Source organism: Lupinus angustifolius, chromosome LG12, assembly GCF_001865875.1.
Source record: "Lupinus angustifolius cultivar Tanjil chromosome LG12, LupAngTanjil_v1.0, whole genome shotgun sequence".
Classification (NCBI taxonomy): domain Eukaryota; kingdom Viridiplantae; phylum Streptophyta; class Magnoliopsida; order Fabales; family Fabaceae; genus Lupinus; species Lupinus angustifolius.
The window spans coordinates 11,949,182-11,966,733 of record NC_032020.1 but is presented as its reverse complement, the minus strand read 5'-3'; the positions used below and the strand labels follow the sequence as shown (position 1 = coordinate 11,966,733).

Here is a 17,552-nt window from a genome sequence, read left to right as displayed (position 1 = left end):
TCCATGGTGAATTAGAGGAGAAAATTTACATGACACAACGAGAGGGGTTTAGTGCAGCTGGATAGAGTCACTTGGCTTGCAAGTTCAAGAAGTCTCTATATGGATTGAAGCAGTCTCCCAAACAGTGGTACAAGCGGTTTGACACTTATATGTTGAAGCTTGGTTATAAGCGCCATGAGTATAATTGTTGTGTTTATGTCAAAAGCCTTGACGATGGTTCATTTATTTTTCTGTTACTTTATGTTGATGATATGTTGATTGCTGCTAATCATTTGAGTGATATCAATGAGCTGAAAGTCATGTTAGGTAAGGAGTTTGACATGAAAGATTTAAGGGCTGCTAAGAAGATTCTTTGGATGGAGATTCACAGGGATATGGGAGCTAGAAAACTATGGCTCTCCCAGCAAAGCTATGTTGAAAAGATCTTAGAGAGATTTGATATGAGCAATGCTAAAGTAGAGAGCACTCCATTGGTAAATCACTTCAAGCTTTCCCTATATTAGTGTCCAAAGACAAAAGAAGAGAAGAAATACATGTCAAAGGTTCCATATGCTTTGTGCAGTGAGTTGCTTGATGTATATGCTATGGTTTGTACTAGACCGGACTTGGCACAAGTAGTTAGTCAAGTATGCAAGTACATGTCGAAACCAGGGAATCAACATTGGGAAGAAGACAAATGGATTTTCAGATATTTGAAGGGGACTACAGGTCTCAGTATCATGTTTGGCAGCCAATAGAGTAAGCCTTCAGTTTGTCTTCAGGTTGATTCAGTTATTGGATGATAGAAGGTCCACAACGTGGTTTGTCTTCACCCTTGCAGGTGAACCAATTATGTGGAGATCATCAGTTCAGTCTGTTGTTGCTATGTCCACAACTGAAGCAGAATACATAGCAGCTGGTGAAGCTTCTAAGGAAGCCATGTGGCTTATGGGGCTGGTAAATGAGTTAGGCATTAAGCAAGGTGGAGTTCCACTGCATTGTGATAGTTAGAGTGCTATCTTCTTGGCAAAGAACCTGGTGTATCATGAAAGAGCCAAACATATTGATGTGAGATTTCACAAGATCAGAGAGTTGGTAGCTTGTGGGCAGATACTATTGCAGAAGGTTCACACTTCAGAAAATGCAGCTGATATGCTAATCAAACGGGTTATCATGGACAAGTTCAGGCATTGCCTGAGCTTGCTGAACATTCACTGATGCTGGACTATGGAGTGCCCCCAACCCAATGGCAGAAGATGGAGATTGATGATATTTGCCAAGGTGGACATTGTTGTGCAATGACTTATATTTATATATAACAACAATACAAGTTATGGGCTTGGGCTGATGTAAACGGGTTGTGGTAGAGGGCTATATATATTTATGTTATGTAAACCTAATGTAACAAGGAGAAGAATAGTAAAACACTAATCCTTATTCTTTAATAATATGTAGTGGTAGCCGCTCAACGCTCCCGGGGATGTAGGCACAATTGGCCAAACCTCGTTACCAAATCTCTTGTGTTATTCTTTTGTCTCTATACTCTTTACTATTTGATTGTTCGCTTGTTCCCAACACTTTGGGTAGGGGGAGGGGTGTGAAGGTGTCCATTGGGTGAGTTGGGATAAGGTTTGTATGTCAAAAAAGGAGGGGGGGTTTGGGGTTTAAAAATTTGTCGGTTTTTAATCTAGCTTTATTAGGCAAATGGAGATGGAGGTTATTAAGTGAGAAGGAGTCTTTGTGGGTTAAAGTCATGAGGTCTAGATATGGTGATAGAGCGGGTTGTTAGGGTGAGACTGGTCGGTTTGAATGTTTTCTAAGAGGGTCGTCTTGGTTGAGGAATCATGGTAGTCTAAAAAAATAATGTAGCTGGTATTGGGGAGGGTTGGTTTAGCGATGGGATTAGAAGGAGAGTAAGGCCAGGTCATATGGTTAGGTTCTGGACAGAGTGCTGGGTAGGAGTGAATTATCTTAAAAATTGTTTTGATAGACTTTTTCATGTAGGTGTGGATAAAAATGCTACTATTAGTTCCTTGGGTTTTTGGGGAAATGGTTCTTGGTGTTGGAATCTAAAATGGAGAAGAAATTTGTTCCTTTGGGAACAAGAAGGAGCTGAGGACTTGCTTAAGCGCTTGGAAGATGTCAAAATTGCCCAAGATAAAGATGATGGATGGTTGTGAGTCCATGACAAAAGTGGTAACTACTCTATTCGTAGTGCTTACTGGGTACTTCAAATTGGTTCTAATCAACCTGATGATGTATTTTATAAAGGAATTTGGAGCACTATTGTCCCAACAAAGATGAGATGTCTTGTTTGAAAAATAGTTGTAGATGGAATGCCGACTCGCTTAAACCTTGCTTCCCAGGGTATCCTTGGGCCTAATGTGCCTTCTTTGTGCGCCTTATGTGGTAAGGTGGATGAATCTGTTGATCACCTATTTTTTCTTGTGATTCGTCTTATTCTGTTTGGTAGAAGATCTATGCGTGGTTTGGTATTTGCTTCATTCTCCCTTGTGATGTTAGAACACACTTCTTGTCTCACACCCTTTTGCTTAAGAAGAGGAAGGATGCCACCCGGAATTGGATCTCGATCTAGTTTGTCACTATCTGGTCTCTCTGAGTAACCAGGAATAATATTGTCTTTAAACAGAGAATTTTCAATCTAGAGGATGTTGTGAATGTAATTTACCTTCGGTCATGAAACGTCCTTATGGCTTGTTCCCCTTCTTTTTCTACTTCTTACTTGGAGTGGGTCTTGAATCCTTCAGCTTATTTTTAGATCGTAATTCTTAATTTCTAAGTAGATAGGAGTACCATTTGTTCTCCTAAAAAAAAATTGATAAAAAAAATAATACATAAATATATTCGAATGTAAAACAGACTTTAGCAGTTTAGCGATCTTTTCTTCCTATTATACGATGCAATAAATATTGATAGGATATTAAGTTAGTCAGTGAGTCCGATTCAACTATAAGAAAAATAATAATGACAAAGTAAAAACAAGAAACTTGTTAAATTTTGATAAACATGGTTTTATTTTGGTGTACAAAGAAAAATGTCATTGTGATATTGGTACCTGACCAATGTGATAATTTCTCTGCCCGTTTTGATATGCATAGTTATTATACAAATAATATTGACTGAACGGATAAAAAACTTTGGTAAGTTGATGCTATTAACTAATTATCCGTAATTATAATGGCATTGTTCCATAGCATATGCTAATTCTAGAAAACAAAACACTAGTTAATATCGATGTTTTTTGGCATTCCTTGAAACTCAATCAGTTTGTAGAGGGGCTTATGGGTTCTCTTCTAAGAAATCTAACTTGTACTTTTGTTATGTTTCTGTCCAGCTTTATAACATAAGAATATGCTGTGTAGGTTATCCTTTTAAAATCACGCCAGTGACTCGTGCCTGTGTTGTAGTTCAAATGTAAAATCATTTTCCAGCAATAATAATAAAACCAAAACATGTACTGCCATTGTTCCCAGCCCAAAACTGCATAAAATTACAAGAGATATCAAATAAAGAATAATATATAATGACATGCTTGAACAGAACTACGCTGAAGACAAAAATAAATATATATTGCTTAGACACGTCTCATTCAGGTAGAAGAAGTTTATACGATCGCGAAATAACTTCACTTCAAAATTTATGATTGACAGAGAAAACTCACTTGACAAAGGATACAGATGTCCGAACAACAGCAATGGGATATGGACGAAGCATAACCTCTTAATTTCCTCAACAACTCCGGTTAATCATCAGACTACCTTATAACATTTTCTTTTTAAAAACACCGTTAGACTTGAATCTACGATCTTATTCATTCAATTCCTTCAACCTTTCACCTTAATCAACTTACGCTCCTGTAATATCAATTTATTCATTATTACAAAGTTTAATATCATGAATAAAATAATAAGGTACAGTATTCACCAATCGGAAAAGTCTCAAATAGGAAAAAAATATAATAATTTGTATTGGTTGTTGTTTAATGTTATACAATTAAATTAGAGTAATTACACTGACACCCCCCGAGTTTTAGTGAAATTATACAAACTACCTCTTACTTTTCTATACCTACACAACTCTCCCCTAGTTTTTATACTTTCGTTACACTGACCACCTCTACATAGGAAATAAGTGTAATCTTTTAAACAAAAAATGTAATAAATGCAATTAAGTTAAACAAAACATGATATATTATGTAGACAAGTCTAAATAATATATAAATCAATGTATCTTTATTATTTTTTATTACAAAATACATCAACAATTCTAAAGAAATATTGTTTAAATCATTCTTATAATATAGTGTAACGAACCAAAAATAATAAAGAAATATTGACTCATATATTATTTGGGTTTGTCTCCACAGTATATCATGTTTTGTTTAACTTGATTGCGTTTATCACATTTTTTGTATATGTAAAAAAGTGAAGGGTAGTTTGTGTAATTTCACTAAAATTCAGGGAGTGTCAGTGTAATTTACTCATTAAATTAAGATATTATGTAATTAGTTTATATATTTTGATTAAAATACTTTCCTTTAATCTTTATATTTCTCATAGTTAATAGTGAGATCAGCGAAAAAGACGATATAATTCTAAAACATCATTATATTTGAAATAAAAAATAGAAAATATCAAAATATTAACCTTTAAATAACTAATGGAATATGTCATGTGATACAATAAATGTATTCAAATTATGGGTCAAGATTCAAATATGTTTCACTAGACATGCATCGAGAGGATTATAAATTATTCTACAGGCATATTTAGCCGTTTGGTTAGAAAAGAAAAACCTTAAAGTTAATAGCATTGTTTCGAGAAGTCGTGACTTATATCAAAAGCCCTTGAAGTTTAATTATAGAACAATTTCACTTCATTTAGTTTATTAGCACGTACCATTCAGCTCCCTCCTTTTCAACCTTCTACCTAGCCTCTCAGAAAGTTTGGTACAACACGCTTATTTTGTTTCCTCTTTGATATTTCCATTGGTCCAAATCACCCTGAAGGTTTTGACTCCATATATATCCAATTTATCTAAGTAACGTCACACATTGTTTGATAACGTATTTAATTTGAGATATACATACGTTTTAATTTTCCTAACTTAATTTGAGATATACACACGTTGTCCTAACTTAATTTGAGATATACATACGTTTTCCAAACATAAAACCATCCTTATCAGGGCGGAGCATGGAAGGGACAGGTGGGGGCAACTGCCCCCTGGATTTTTTTTTTATTTTTCTTAAAATATATTTTTTACTTTTTATTCTACTCAAATATATTTGTTGTCCTACAGAATATGTTATTTCATGTGTCACTTAGTATGTTTGGCCAAAAAGATATTTCATTATTAAACTTTCAAATTATAAAATGTGACACATAGAATTACAAACTTTTTGGAGCAAATATACTTTTTTTACTTACACCCAAATGATGTATTTATCGAGATACTAGTGAGAGCTCATATATTTCTTTAATTTGTGGCTAGATAAATAAATATAGTATAACTTGTGTAAGGGATACTAGATACACAAGCTTTCAGATGTGAAATCAGGTGCAGCCAACTCCCTTAATGTCCTCCCACGTGGGATTGGAGGTGGTTCAGCCATATTTTCAGAGTATGCAGGAGAATGCACAGAAACAGCAGAATCAATATCACTATCAGGCAGGGGCGGAGCATGCAAGGGACAGGTGGGGGCAACTGCCCCCTGGATTTTTTTTTTATTTTTCTTAAAATATATTTTTTACTTTTTATTCTACTCAAATATATTTGTTGTCCTACAGAATATGTTATTTCATGTGTCACTTAGTATGTTTGGCCAAAAAGATATTTCATTATTAAACTTTCAAATTATAAAATGTGACACATAGAATTACAAACTTTTTGGAGCAAATATACTTTTTTTACTTACACCCAAATGATGTATTTATCGAGATACTAGTGAGAGCTCATATATTTCTTTAATTTGTGGCTAGATAAATAAATATAGTGCAACTTGTGTAGTCATTCAAAAAATTATATATAATGAATCAAGTTCCCTTGCATGTTTAGATGTTGGTGGCTGCTCATAATAATATGACTTCATAATGATTTTACACTTGATGAAAAAGATTATGTATGCATTGGTAATATATATATATTGTCCAAAATTTCTATCGTGTGACTTTCAATGAGCAATAAGATTAGGTTAATATGTCAATAGCAATATTTTGTTTTTGGTATCGTTAGCCATTTAAATTTGAAATTTTTTCTATTTATTTAATTAATTGTAATTAAATATTATTGTCCCCTCTAAAATTTTGTTCAAGATCCGTCACTGATCTGGATTTTGAGAGTATCAAATGTCTACAATTTATCACCCCTTCAAAATTAGTATCATATATCATGGAGAAAAATACATGCATTGCCATGATTCCAAGCCCTGGACTGAGCCATTTGATCCCATTTGTTGAGTTTGCAAAGAGAGTGGTTCAGCAAAACCATAATAAGATCCATGTAACATTTCTCATCCCCACATTTGGCTCTCCCTCATCTTCAATGATATCTATTCTAAACGTTCTCCCACCAAATATAGACTTCACTATTCTTCCTCAAGTTAACATACAAGACCTACCTCACAATCTTAACCTTGAAACAAAAATAACTCGCACATGTAAACTCTCTCTTCCATTTCTTCATGAAGCAGTGACCTCATTAAGTTCTCTCACTAACCTAGTTGCTATAGTTTTTGACGTGTTTTCTGTTGATGCACTTGATGTGGCTAAGAAATTCAACCTGTTGTCTTATATTTTCTTTACCACAGGAGCTGTATTATTATCATTCAGTCTTTGTCTTCCCATGCTTGATGAGAGTGGTTCCTTAACAGACTTGACAAAAACTGTGAATATTCCAGGTTGTGTTGTGCCTTTTCAGGTCAAAGATCTTCCAGATCCAGTTCTCCATGAAAGGTCAAATGAAACCTACATACATTGTGTTGAAATGTCCAAAACACTGTCGTTGTTTGATGGTCTCATAGTGAATACCTTCACAGACTTGGAAGGAGATGCCATAAGTGCTCTACATGAGAAACACCTGAATGAAAATAGCCCTTGTGTTTATCCTGTTGGACCAATCATTCAAACCAAATCAACAGGGAAGGAAAACCAATGGGAGTTTATTGAATGGTTGAACAAACAACCACCAAAATCTGTATTGTATATATCTTTTGGGAGTGGTGGAACACTCTCTCAAGACCAGCTCAATGAGTTAGCCTTTGGATAAGAATTAAGTGGCCACAAGTTTTTGTGGGTTGTAAGAGCTCCAAATGATTCTCCTAGTTCTGCCTATCTTATTGGACAGAAGGAGGATCCACTGAATTATCTACCATCAGGTTTTTGTGACAGAACCAAAAGACAAGGTTTAGTGATTCCATCATGGGCACCACAAGTTGAAGTCCTTGGTCATGGATCCATTGGTGCCTTTCTGAGTCATTGTGGTTGGAACTCAATTCTAGAGAGTGTGGTTCATGGCATACCCATGATTGCATTGCCACTGTTTGCAGAGCAGAGAATGAATGCAGTGTTGCTTACAGAAGTAATCAAAGTGGCAGTGAGGCCAAAAGTAGATGATGAAAGTGGTTTAATAAAAAGAGAGGAAATTGCCAAAGTAATTAAGAGAATCATGGAAGGCGATGATGATGATGACTTGGAAATACACAAGAGAATTAAAGACTTGAGTGATGCTGCTTTTGTTGCTATAAGTGAAAATGGTTCCTCTCAAAGGGCATTCTCTAGTCTGGTACTAAAATGGTTAAATATTTGAGTGGAAAAGTTATCACATCCTCATCATTTTCATTTATGCATTAATAACTTAAAAACTAATTGAATTTATTTAAATTAGGAGTGTGATATATATGTACTAGTGCTAGCACATAATTAGTATATCCTCTTTCATTCATTTGTATTTGTATTATTGTATTACTTATATTTGCAAGTTAATGATGAATGGTATAGTGATAGTATAAAAATCTCTTATACTGATGTATCTTTTTTCTCTTAAAATGTTCGGAACCATTAATCACTGATAGTTTCTCATGAATAAGTAGCATGCATAAATTAACAATGTACTCTAGTTATTGTGGACGTGAAAAATGATTTTATTAGCACAACCCAATAATAAAATTTGGTTTAGATATTATTTTAACTAGCATGTTGACAGATATTGCCGTGTCTGTCAATCCGTTTTCCTATCGTTTATAACATATAATTTATATGTTATAAATATCAGATATAATAAATTGTGTAATATTTTGCAAATTGTAGTTGAATATATTGGATTGAAGTAATTGTTCAATCCCTTACTTTTTAAAAATTGATCATTAAAATAATTAAATCAATCGCAATTATTTTGGTAAGTGAAGTGTATAATTAGGATGTAACGGTTGAAATAAACTTATCATATTTATAATGTAATATGTAATGTAGTCGTCAAATGTTTATCAACTACATTTTTATTTTTGTAATAATGATTTCACAAATTAGTAGATATGATAAATTAAATAATGAGTTTTCTTTAACATGATAAAATTGAGAAACAATTATATTTTTAGCACATTGTTATTAAAGTCGTAATATCAGACTATAATAAACGTTAATATTTTTGTATTTTTTTAGGAAATATAAGAAATAAATTATGTGATGTAATTTTTGAATATTTTAAGATTACTTTATGGTATTAACTTTTACTATAATGTAACATATCTAATGGTCACTATATTTTATCTGGGACAAAATATAGGAATCACATTTAATTAGGTCTAAGTTTGTTAGTACATTTTCTATGGTTTAAGTTCATTCCCTATGTTAACAAATTAATCTAAGGTTTAAGTTTGTTAATTAAACCATATGACAAATCTAAGTTAAACTCTAGTTTGCTATCCAGTCAACACATTTGTTGCCGTCATAGAGGGTATTATGAAACTTGAATGAATCGCATTGAGTTAGGAAGTCTAAGAAGACAATTCATATAAGTAAAATGGGTTGTTTAAAAAGCAACCAAGTAAGACAGTTAGTTATTTACCAAACTTAAGCGCCAATCTGATGGTCACAAAGTTAAGGTATTAAACTTGCATGTGTTATATGAGTCTTCTGAGTATATAGTGAATATTAAAATGAAGTCGTCACCCCGCGTACTATAAAAGTTAATAACACCTATAATGTTATATCATAAAGCTACATGAGAGTATATATAACACAAATTATATCCAGGACAAATAAACTCAAAAGTGAACTATATTTTACCAAGAATATTAGAATAACACCTATACCGCATAATAACACCTATACTGCATTGAATATTTTCTTACTCTTAGACAATCTAAGATTATTTCATAATAATTCTAGGCAGGTAATGTAAGATAAGTAGGAACATGAAAATGAAATATGAAGATTGTCATTACAACAAAAAATGTTGTGAACATATGAAAGAAGGGAGGAGGTTTGGTAGACTAACTTCGGAAACAATGTTGGAATTTGTGTTTTCCTTTGCACCAAAGAAACAATTGTCAATCCAGAAAATATGTAAAGAAATACAACATATACTGCAGAAATGTATTTCAAGGATTCTGCCAATTCCAATAATAAGCAAGAAAAAATATAAGAAAATAAATTATACCAAAAAGTGTCTATTCAATTCAAAATATAAGAAAAACATGTAACCAACTTTTTAATACTTAAGTTTCATATTGACCTATATAAGATTATATGATTATACATCTATAAGAAAAATTAAGTTGTCAATTGTTGACTGATATGTGTTTACACGAAATGTAATTAAAAAGTTATTTATATTGTTATGTACTCAATTTTATGTACAATATACCTTAACTTGATCACTTCTACAAAGTTTAACTACCAACTAAAGAGCTTGTGCACAACACACAATGTAAAGTTTGGTTTACATATAAATGGTTTTGTATTGTTAGTCTTTGCAAACAAATTGCAACCTCTAATATCATATTTCAAATTCAATTGAAAAAACACTCAATTTACTTGAAAGAATATTTTATTGTATTACTAAAATAATACTATAACAGTATTTCTTCTGTGAAACAGAAGTATTGTATTGTATTGGGAAGCTTCAATTTCATTCAACCTTTTTGCTAGATTTATCATCAACCTCTTCAGATGAATCTGCAGTGTTCCCCTCATCGAACTCCAATAACTGCGTCGATAAAAAACAAAACCATGTTAGAACTTGGCTTATCCAAAGAAGCTCATCATCAACATCTATGTATCTGTTTAATAGAAATTTCCCTATGGAACGAATAAAAAAGGTTACATAACCATTTGTAACTATTTGCATTTGAAGCAATTATTAATTGAGTGGTTATAGTAAATTTTTAAAATGACAATAACCTTTTAAGTGTAAGAGGAATGTTCTGTTTTATATTATGTTGAATAAGAACTTAGTGTATATATTAGTGTTTAACTTGTTGTATGACACATTATCTTTTTAAACTCTACATCAAATTATTCAGTCCGACATGAGAAACAACAATATAACATTAAAATAAGAGTATCTAGGTATGAAACTTAATTTAAGGTAAGCGAATTATGATAAACATATATAACTATAGATTGAAATTATGATAAACATACATAACTATAGATTGAAATTATGATACATACTTAACTTATGGCATGTTAATTGCAATCCATCCACATTCTCTGCAAAATGTCAAACTGCATTCCATCAATGCTTTATATGATGTAAAATTGTCAGGAAAATTATGCATTCTGCATTGGCTGTTAAAATGGAAGTAGTGTTTAATTTAAATTAATATTGTGGAAATAAAAAAGATAAAAATTCTTAAACAAACAATCTCTAACACGAACCTTAAAAATTGAATTAGTGTGCTTGTCATACTAATAGAATAGAGACATGCATTGCATTATGTCACCTTATTAATAACTGCAACATTAGGTTGAGATGATATCATATGAATTGCGTAAATAATGATAAATATGTTAATAAATATGAACATATATAGAGTTTAGAAGGAAAGTCGTGTTTGTATGATTGAAACATTTCATCAAACAGGTTTTGCTCATAAAGAGATGATTGTTAAAAATGGAGGAAACAAACAGGAACCGTATCTATAACAAAGATGTATTTTCAAGTCCAAGTATTCTATCATCAAGTAGAGATAAAAATTCAAACAAATCTGCATACTCTTAAGAATAGGAATGAAAGTGGAAAGGGAAAAATGAATGATTTAAAGGTAATATGAACAATAAAAGTTAATTTTTTACCTATCTTTTTGCATAATCAATTTTCATCCATGATTAACTTCATATGGTGTCTTTGCCACAATTGATGTTAAAATTCAACCCAACTTAGCCCACTCAGGCCCAAGAAGCTTCACACCTTCAATCAGAATCGAATTCTAATCACTCTATCTAATTTTTCATTTTCTTTCCTTTTTTAGTAACTTTTTTGTATTTCTGTTAAGTCAGTTGGTTTTTCAGTTTCCATTTATGGAAACTTTCTGTTTTTTCTGTTTTTGGCTGATCTCTTTTCATTCTGTTATTTTGGGGTTTTATATAGAGATCAAGTCATTGTTTTGTAATCATCAAGAATATTCAGATTATCTTCTTTTATATGGAAGTTAATTCTTAAAGGATTTATTGAAGGTTTCTTTTCTTCTTTGTGTTAAAGTGCTTCTGTTTTTTCATTGCCATTAAACTTTCATTGCTGTTGATGATGAGGAAGGAAAATTCACATGGTATCAGAGCACCCTTGTGAGGGTGTCTCTGCTACCGCTGCGCCACTTAAATCTCAAACCCTTCTTCTTGCAAATCGTCCTTCATTATCATCTTCTCTGAATCAATCTTCACATGGCCAACCAGCTAATGAACCCTATTCTTGATCCTTCAAGTCCATACTATATGCATCCCAATGAGAATCCAGGTGCATCCCTTGTTTCTTCTCGATTGAATGGAGAGAACTATCAACCATGGTCTCGTGCTATGTTAATGGCACTTGAAACCAAGAACAAATTAGAATTTGTTGATGGCAGCCTCCCAAGACCCCCTCTCAACGACCCTGCCTTCACTGCTTGGAAGAGATGCAACAATCTTGTTGTATCTTGGCTCACTCAATCCATTGAGCCATCAATTGTCCAAAGTGTACTGTGGATGGAAAATGCGAAAGAGATTTGGGATGACCTTAGGGAGAGATATTACCAAGGTGACATATTTCAGATTTTTGATCTCATTGGCCAAATTCATTCCATCAAACAAGGAAATCAGTCAATTAGCAGATTCTTCACTCAGATAAAAGGGATATGGCAACAGTTGGAAAACTATAGACCTATCCCTCTTTGTGAATGTGAGATTAAGTGTTCCTGCCATTTGATTCCCACTATGAAGAAATATAGAGAGAATGATTATGTGATTTGTTTCCTAAGAGGGTTAAATGATCAATTCTCACCTGTCAGATCTCAGATTATGTTGTTAGACCCTCTTCCACCAATCAACAAGGTCTTCTCCACTTTAATCCAGCAAGAAAGACAGATGTTGTTGGAGGATCCAAGCTTCTCAGCTAGCATTTCAAGCACCAACTATGAGACAAGACAGAGAGGTAGAGGAAGAATCATTAGAGGAGGAAATAACAACAGATACAGTGCACCAGGTAGATTCAACTCCTCAGGAAGAGGGAGAGGCCAAAAGACATGCACCTTCTGTCAAAAGATTGGACACACAGCTGATTCTTGCTACAAAAAGCACGGATTTCCCCCAGGATACCAAAACAATTCAAGCAGTGTCAATAACTACATAGGCCAAGGAGATGATGATCATTCTCATAATGAAGAGGGACTAGTTGAATCTGTCCCTAAAGAGGCCAAGTCAGAAGGAGATTTGGTTTTCACACCAGCCCAGCATCATGCTTTGAAATCACCGATTCAACAATCTATAAGCCAGAACACTCACAATGCTAATCAGATAACATCTATCCCTGGCTCTGTCCATATGCATCAGGAACATAACAACTCAGGTAATCCTAGCATCTTATTGACACATGAATCAAGATCCACCTCTTGGATCCTTGACAGTGGAGCAACAGATCATATCTGTCACTCCCTATTTGCATATCAAAACTACAAGAGGATTAAGCCTCTTTCTATTACATTGCCAAATGGTAATCAGGTTACTGCAAATTATGCTGGAACAATCATATTTTCTGACCTATTATACCTTGATAATGTTCTTTATGTCCCCATGTTTAGTTTTAATCTTATATCAATCTCAAGACTCATCACCTCCTTGGGCTGCACCCTAACTTTTCTCACCAATCATTGCCAAATCCAGGACCCACACTCCTTGAGGATGATTGGTGCAGCTGAACAAAGGGGAGGATTATATGTCTTGAAGGATTATAGCAAGAATTACCATAAACCTCACATCATCAATACATATGCCAGGAATGATAATCATCACTTTTGGCACTCTAGGCTAGGACACATACCTGGTAACAAAATGATTACCATGCAAACTCAATTTCCCTTCATGAAATATAACAAAAGCATTGACCCTTGTGAGGTCTGTCAATTAGCTAAGCAGAAAAGACTGCCTTATCCTAATAGTAACACTATTTCCATTCATGCTTTTGACTTGATTCATGTTGATATTTGGGGACCTATTTCTATTCCATCTACTTTTGGCCATAGATATTTTCTTACTATTGTTGATGACATAAGTAGATTTACTTGGTTATTCTTTATGAAACAAAAATCTGAAACCAGTCAACTTGTTAGGCAGTTTGTCACTTACATTGAGACACAATTTCACCTTACTGTTAAGAACATTAGAAGTGATAATGGAAAATAATTTCTCATGCCTAATTACTATGCTTCAAAGGGTATTAATCACCAAACATCTTGTGTTGAAACACCACAACAAAATGGTGTTGTTGAAAGAAAACACCAACATATTCTTAGCATAGCTAGAGCTTTAATATTTGAGTCAAACATTCCTAAGTGTTTTTGGACTTATGCCATTTCTCATGCTACACACTTGATCAATAGACAACCTAGTTCTTTTTTGAAGAATGCCTCTCCATATGAGAAACTCTTTAACAAATTGCCTAACATAACCAACTTAAAGATTTTTGGAAGTCTTTGTTATGCTTCAACTATAGTTTCTAATAGAAAGAAGTTTGATCCTAGATCTAGGAAATGTGTTTTCTTAGGATTCAAGAATGGCACAAAAGGCTTTATAATGCTTGATTTCTGCACTAATGAAATTTTTCTGTCAAGAAATGTGAAGTTTTTTGAACATATTTTTCCCTTCAAATACATTACATCACATACAGAAGACTATGTTGACAAAGATACTCCTATCTTGCCAATAAATCACAGTGACATTTTCTCTTATTCCCTGGATGAAAACCACATGCCTAACAACATAGATCAACAGACTCATATCTCTAGCCCTCAGCACCCAGATATTGTTCCTGTTAGACAATCTCAAAGGATCAGAAAACCTCCTTCTTATCTGGATGACTACCACTGCACTCTGACTTCCAATACAGAATCCTCTCACCAAAATGCAAGATATCCTATCAGCAAGACCTTAAGCTATGATCATCTGGCCTCTGATTTTAGAAAGTATTCCTTGGCCATTTCTATCACGCACACACCATCCACTTATTCAGAGGAAATCCAACATGAGTGCTGGAAAGAAGCTATCAATGTAGAATTATCTGCTCTTGACAAAAATGACACTTGGATTCTAACAGAACTTCCTCCTGATAAGAAAGCTATAGGTTGCAAATGGGTTTTTAAAACCAAATACAACTCAGATGGATCCATAGAAAGGTATAAAGCTAGGTTAGTTGCAAAAGGTTACACACAAACAGAAGGTGTTGATTACATGGAAACATTTAGCCCTGTTGTAAAGATGACCACCATCAGAGTCCTCTTGTCTCTTGCTGCTATCAACAATTGGCATTTACAACAACTTGACATCAACACTGCATTTCTTCATGGAGATCTAAAAGAAGAAGTATACATGAAGATACCACCAGGGCTCCATATCAGTACTTCCAACCTTGTCTGCAAGCTTGAAAAATCCATCTATGGATTAAAACAAGCAAGTAGGCAATGGCATGATAAGCTTTCTCACACTTTGATCCAAATTGGTTTCCTTAAATGCAATTCTGATTATTCTTTATTTGTTAAATCTACTGACAAACATTTTACTGCTATTTTAGTGTATGTAGATGATTTAGTGCTTGCAGGAAATAATCTTGACGAAATCAATCACACCAAATTGATCCTACACAACAAATTCAGCATAAAAGACCTTGGTAACTTGAAGTACTTTTTAGGCATGGAGGTTGCAAGATCAAAGATAGGCATAGCCTTATATCAGAGGAAGTATACTCTGGACCTATTGGAAGAATCTGGGTTACTTGCATCAAAACCAGCATCAACTCCTATGGATTACAACTCAAAAATTCATTCCACATCAGGTGCTCTCCTAGTTGATTCAACTAGTTACAGAAGGCTGATAGGAAAGCTCCTGTACCTCACACACACCAGACCTGATATAAGCTTTGCTGTAAGATGCTTGAGTCAATTCCTTTCATCTCCAACTAGTTCACATTTTCAAGCAGCCACCAGAGTTCTTAAGTATCTCAAAGGATCCCCTGGTCAAGGGATCTTCTTTCCTAGCAATAACACTCCAATATTAAAGGGATATTCAGACTCAGATTCGGCAGCTTGTCTAGACACTAGAAGATCAGTTACAGGCTGGTGTTTCTTTCTTGGCAATGCCCTCATCTCTTGGAAAAGCAAAAAACAAAACACGGTTTCAAGATCCTCTTCAGAAGCAGAGTATAGAGCTCTTGCCATGGCCACTTGTGAAGCACAATGGCTCATATTTCTTCTTCAAGATCTCTGCATCCCTCACATGACCCCTGTTACCTTATTTTGTGATAACAAATCCGCCTTACACATTGCAGCAAACCCCGTTTTTCATGAAAGGACCAAACACATCGAGATAGATTGTCATGTTGTTCGTGAAAGATTACAGAACAACACTATCCACCTCCTTCCAGTTTCTTCTTCTTTGCAATTGGCAGACATCTTTACTAAGGCTCTCAATCCTTCCCCTTTTCGAAAATTCATCTCCAAGCTTGGCATACTTGACATTCATATGCCAGCTTGTGGGGGGATGTTAAAATTCAACCCAACTCAGCCCACTCAGGCCCAAGAAGCTTCACACCTTCAATCAGAATCGAATTCTAATCACTCTATCTAATTTTTCGTTTTCTTTCCTTTTTTAGTAACTTTTTTGTATTTCTGTTAAGTCAGTTGGTTTTTCAGTTTCCAGTTATGGAAACTTTCTGTTTTTTCTGTTTTTGGCTGATCTCTTTTCATTCTGTTATTTTGGGGTTTTATATAGAGATCAAGTCATTGTTTTGTAATCATCAAGAATATTCAGATTATCTTCTTTTATATGGAAGTTAATTCTTAAAGGATTTATTGAAGGTTTCTTTTCTTCTTTGTGTTAAAGTGCTTCTGTTTTTTCATTGCCATTAAACTTTCATTGCTGTTGATGATGAGGAAGGAAAATTCACAATTGACAATGCACGTAATCCAGATTACAATTTGAAAGGAAATGTATTGGTGATGAAAACTCCATTGTCACGATGGAATTACATACACCCATTCGTAGAAAATTATTCCTTATCAACAACAATAGAGAGAGATGAAGCGAATCAAAGTGAAATTAAAATGATAAATGAGTGTGAAATTGGAATGAGAAATGAGTGTGAAATTGGAATGAGAAATGAGTGTGAAATTGGAATGAGAAATGAGTGTGAAATTTGGTAAAAATAGAAGCAACAATTGTGCAGTTTGAGATTTGGGTGGAGAAGATAACGTGGAAGTTACTTACCGAAGAGGGTCAAATTTGGAAGATCACTTACTCCATCATAATTAACAATTGCATTGGATAATTTAAATACATTAGTTTTAATTAAAGAATGTGGAAGTTACCTTAACATATAGTAATGACTAAAATTGGAATAAAAAAATTACTCCATTTCTGACCGTTAAAAGTTGTTTTGACTTTATCTATTTGTATAGATGATATAAGTATCGATTGTTTTGAAATTTATCTCTGCAAATTATCGTTTGTTTTTTTAGGCCTAGATCCATTTGTCATGCAGATTCATATCATGGCATGTTCAAGGAGATAAATACTTTAAACTAGCAGTGTACCCGTGCACTTGCACGGATCGCTTCTTTGTTTATGCATAATGCAAATATAATATACATATATTTTATAATATTAATAAATCATGTATTGAAACATTATATTTCTCATTCATATATAGGTACAATATTAACATTGATTTTTGAGTGTATATGTAGAATATTAACAATTATAAATGTGTTTGTATAAGCATTTATTTGTTGAAAGTGTGATTATAGAAAATATTTGATTCTTAAATAACTCAATAAATAAAATTCAAATTGTATTGGATAATATCTCACC

The 17,552-nt window shown here is 33.6% G+C and overlaps 1 protein-coding gene, 1 long non-coding RNA gene and 1 pseudogene across 2 annotated transcripts in view; 2 read left to right on the top strand and 1 right to left on the bottom strand.

Moving 5' to 3' along the window:
• The window catches only part of LOC109361733, a 23,696-nt gene extending 13,419 nt beyond the window's left edge, over positions 1 to 10,277 (bottom strand). The window contains exons 1-2 of the long non-coding RNA XR_002109322.1: positions 10,071 to 10,277; positions 3,539 to 3,542 (exon numbers count right to left, since the gene is read on the bottom strand). This is a non-coding gene — a long non-coding RNA (uncharacterized LOC109361733). The remainder of the gene's footprint in view (positions 1 to 3,538; positions 3,543 to 10,070) is intronic.
• Positions 6,336 to 7,809, top strand: LOC109361732 (annotated as a pseudogene).
• LOC109361889 lies at positions 11,883 to 13,874 on the top strand. The gene has a single exon (XM_019607417.1). The coding sequence runs from the start codon at positions 11,883 to 11,885 to the stop codon at positions 13,872 to 13,874; it is 1,992 nt and encodes a 663-aa protein (XP_019462962.1).

What these genes read in the sequence shown, in the direction of transcription:
- LOC109361889 (XM_019607417.1), top strand. Translation starts at nt 11,883, where the DNA reads ATGGCCAACCAGCTAATGAACCCTATTCTTGATCCTTCAAGTCCATAC.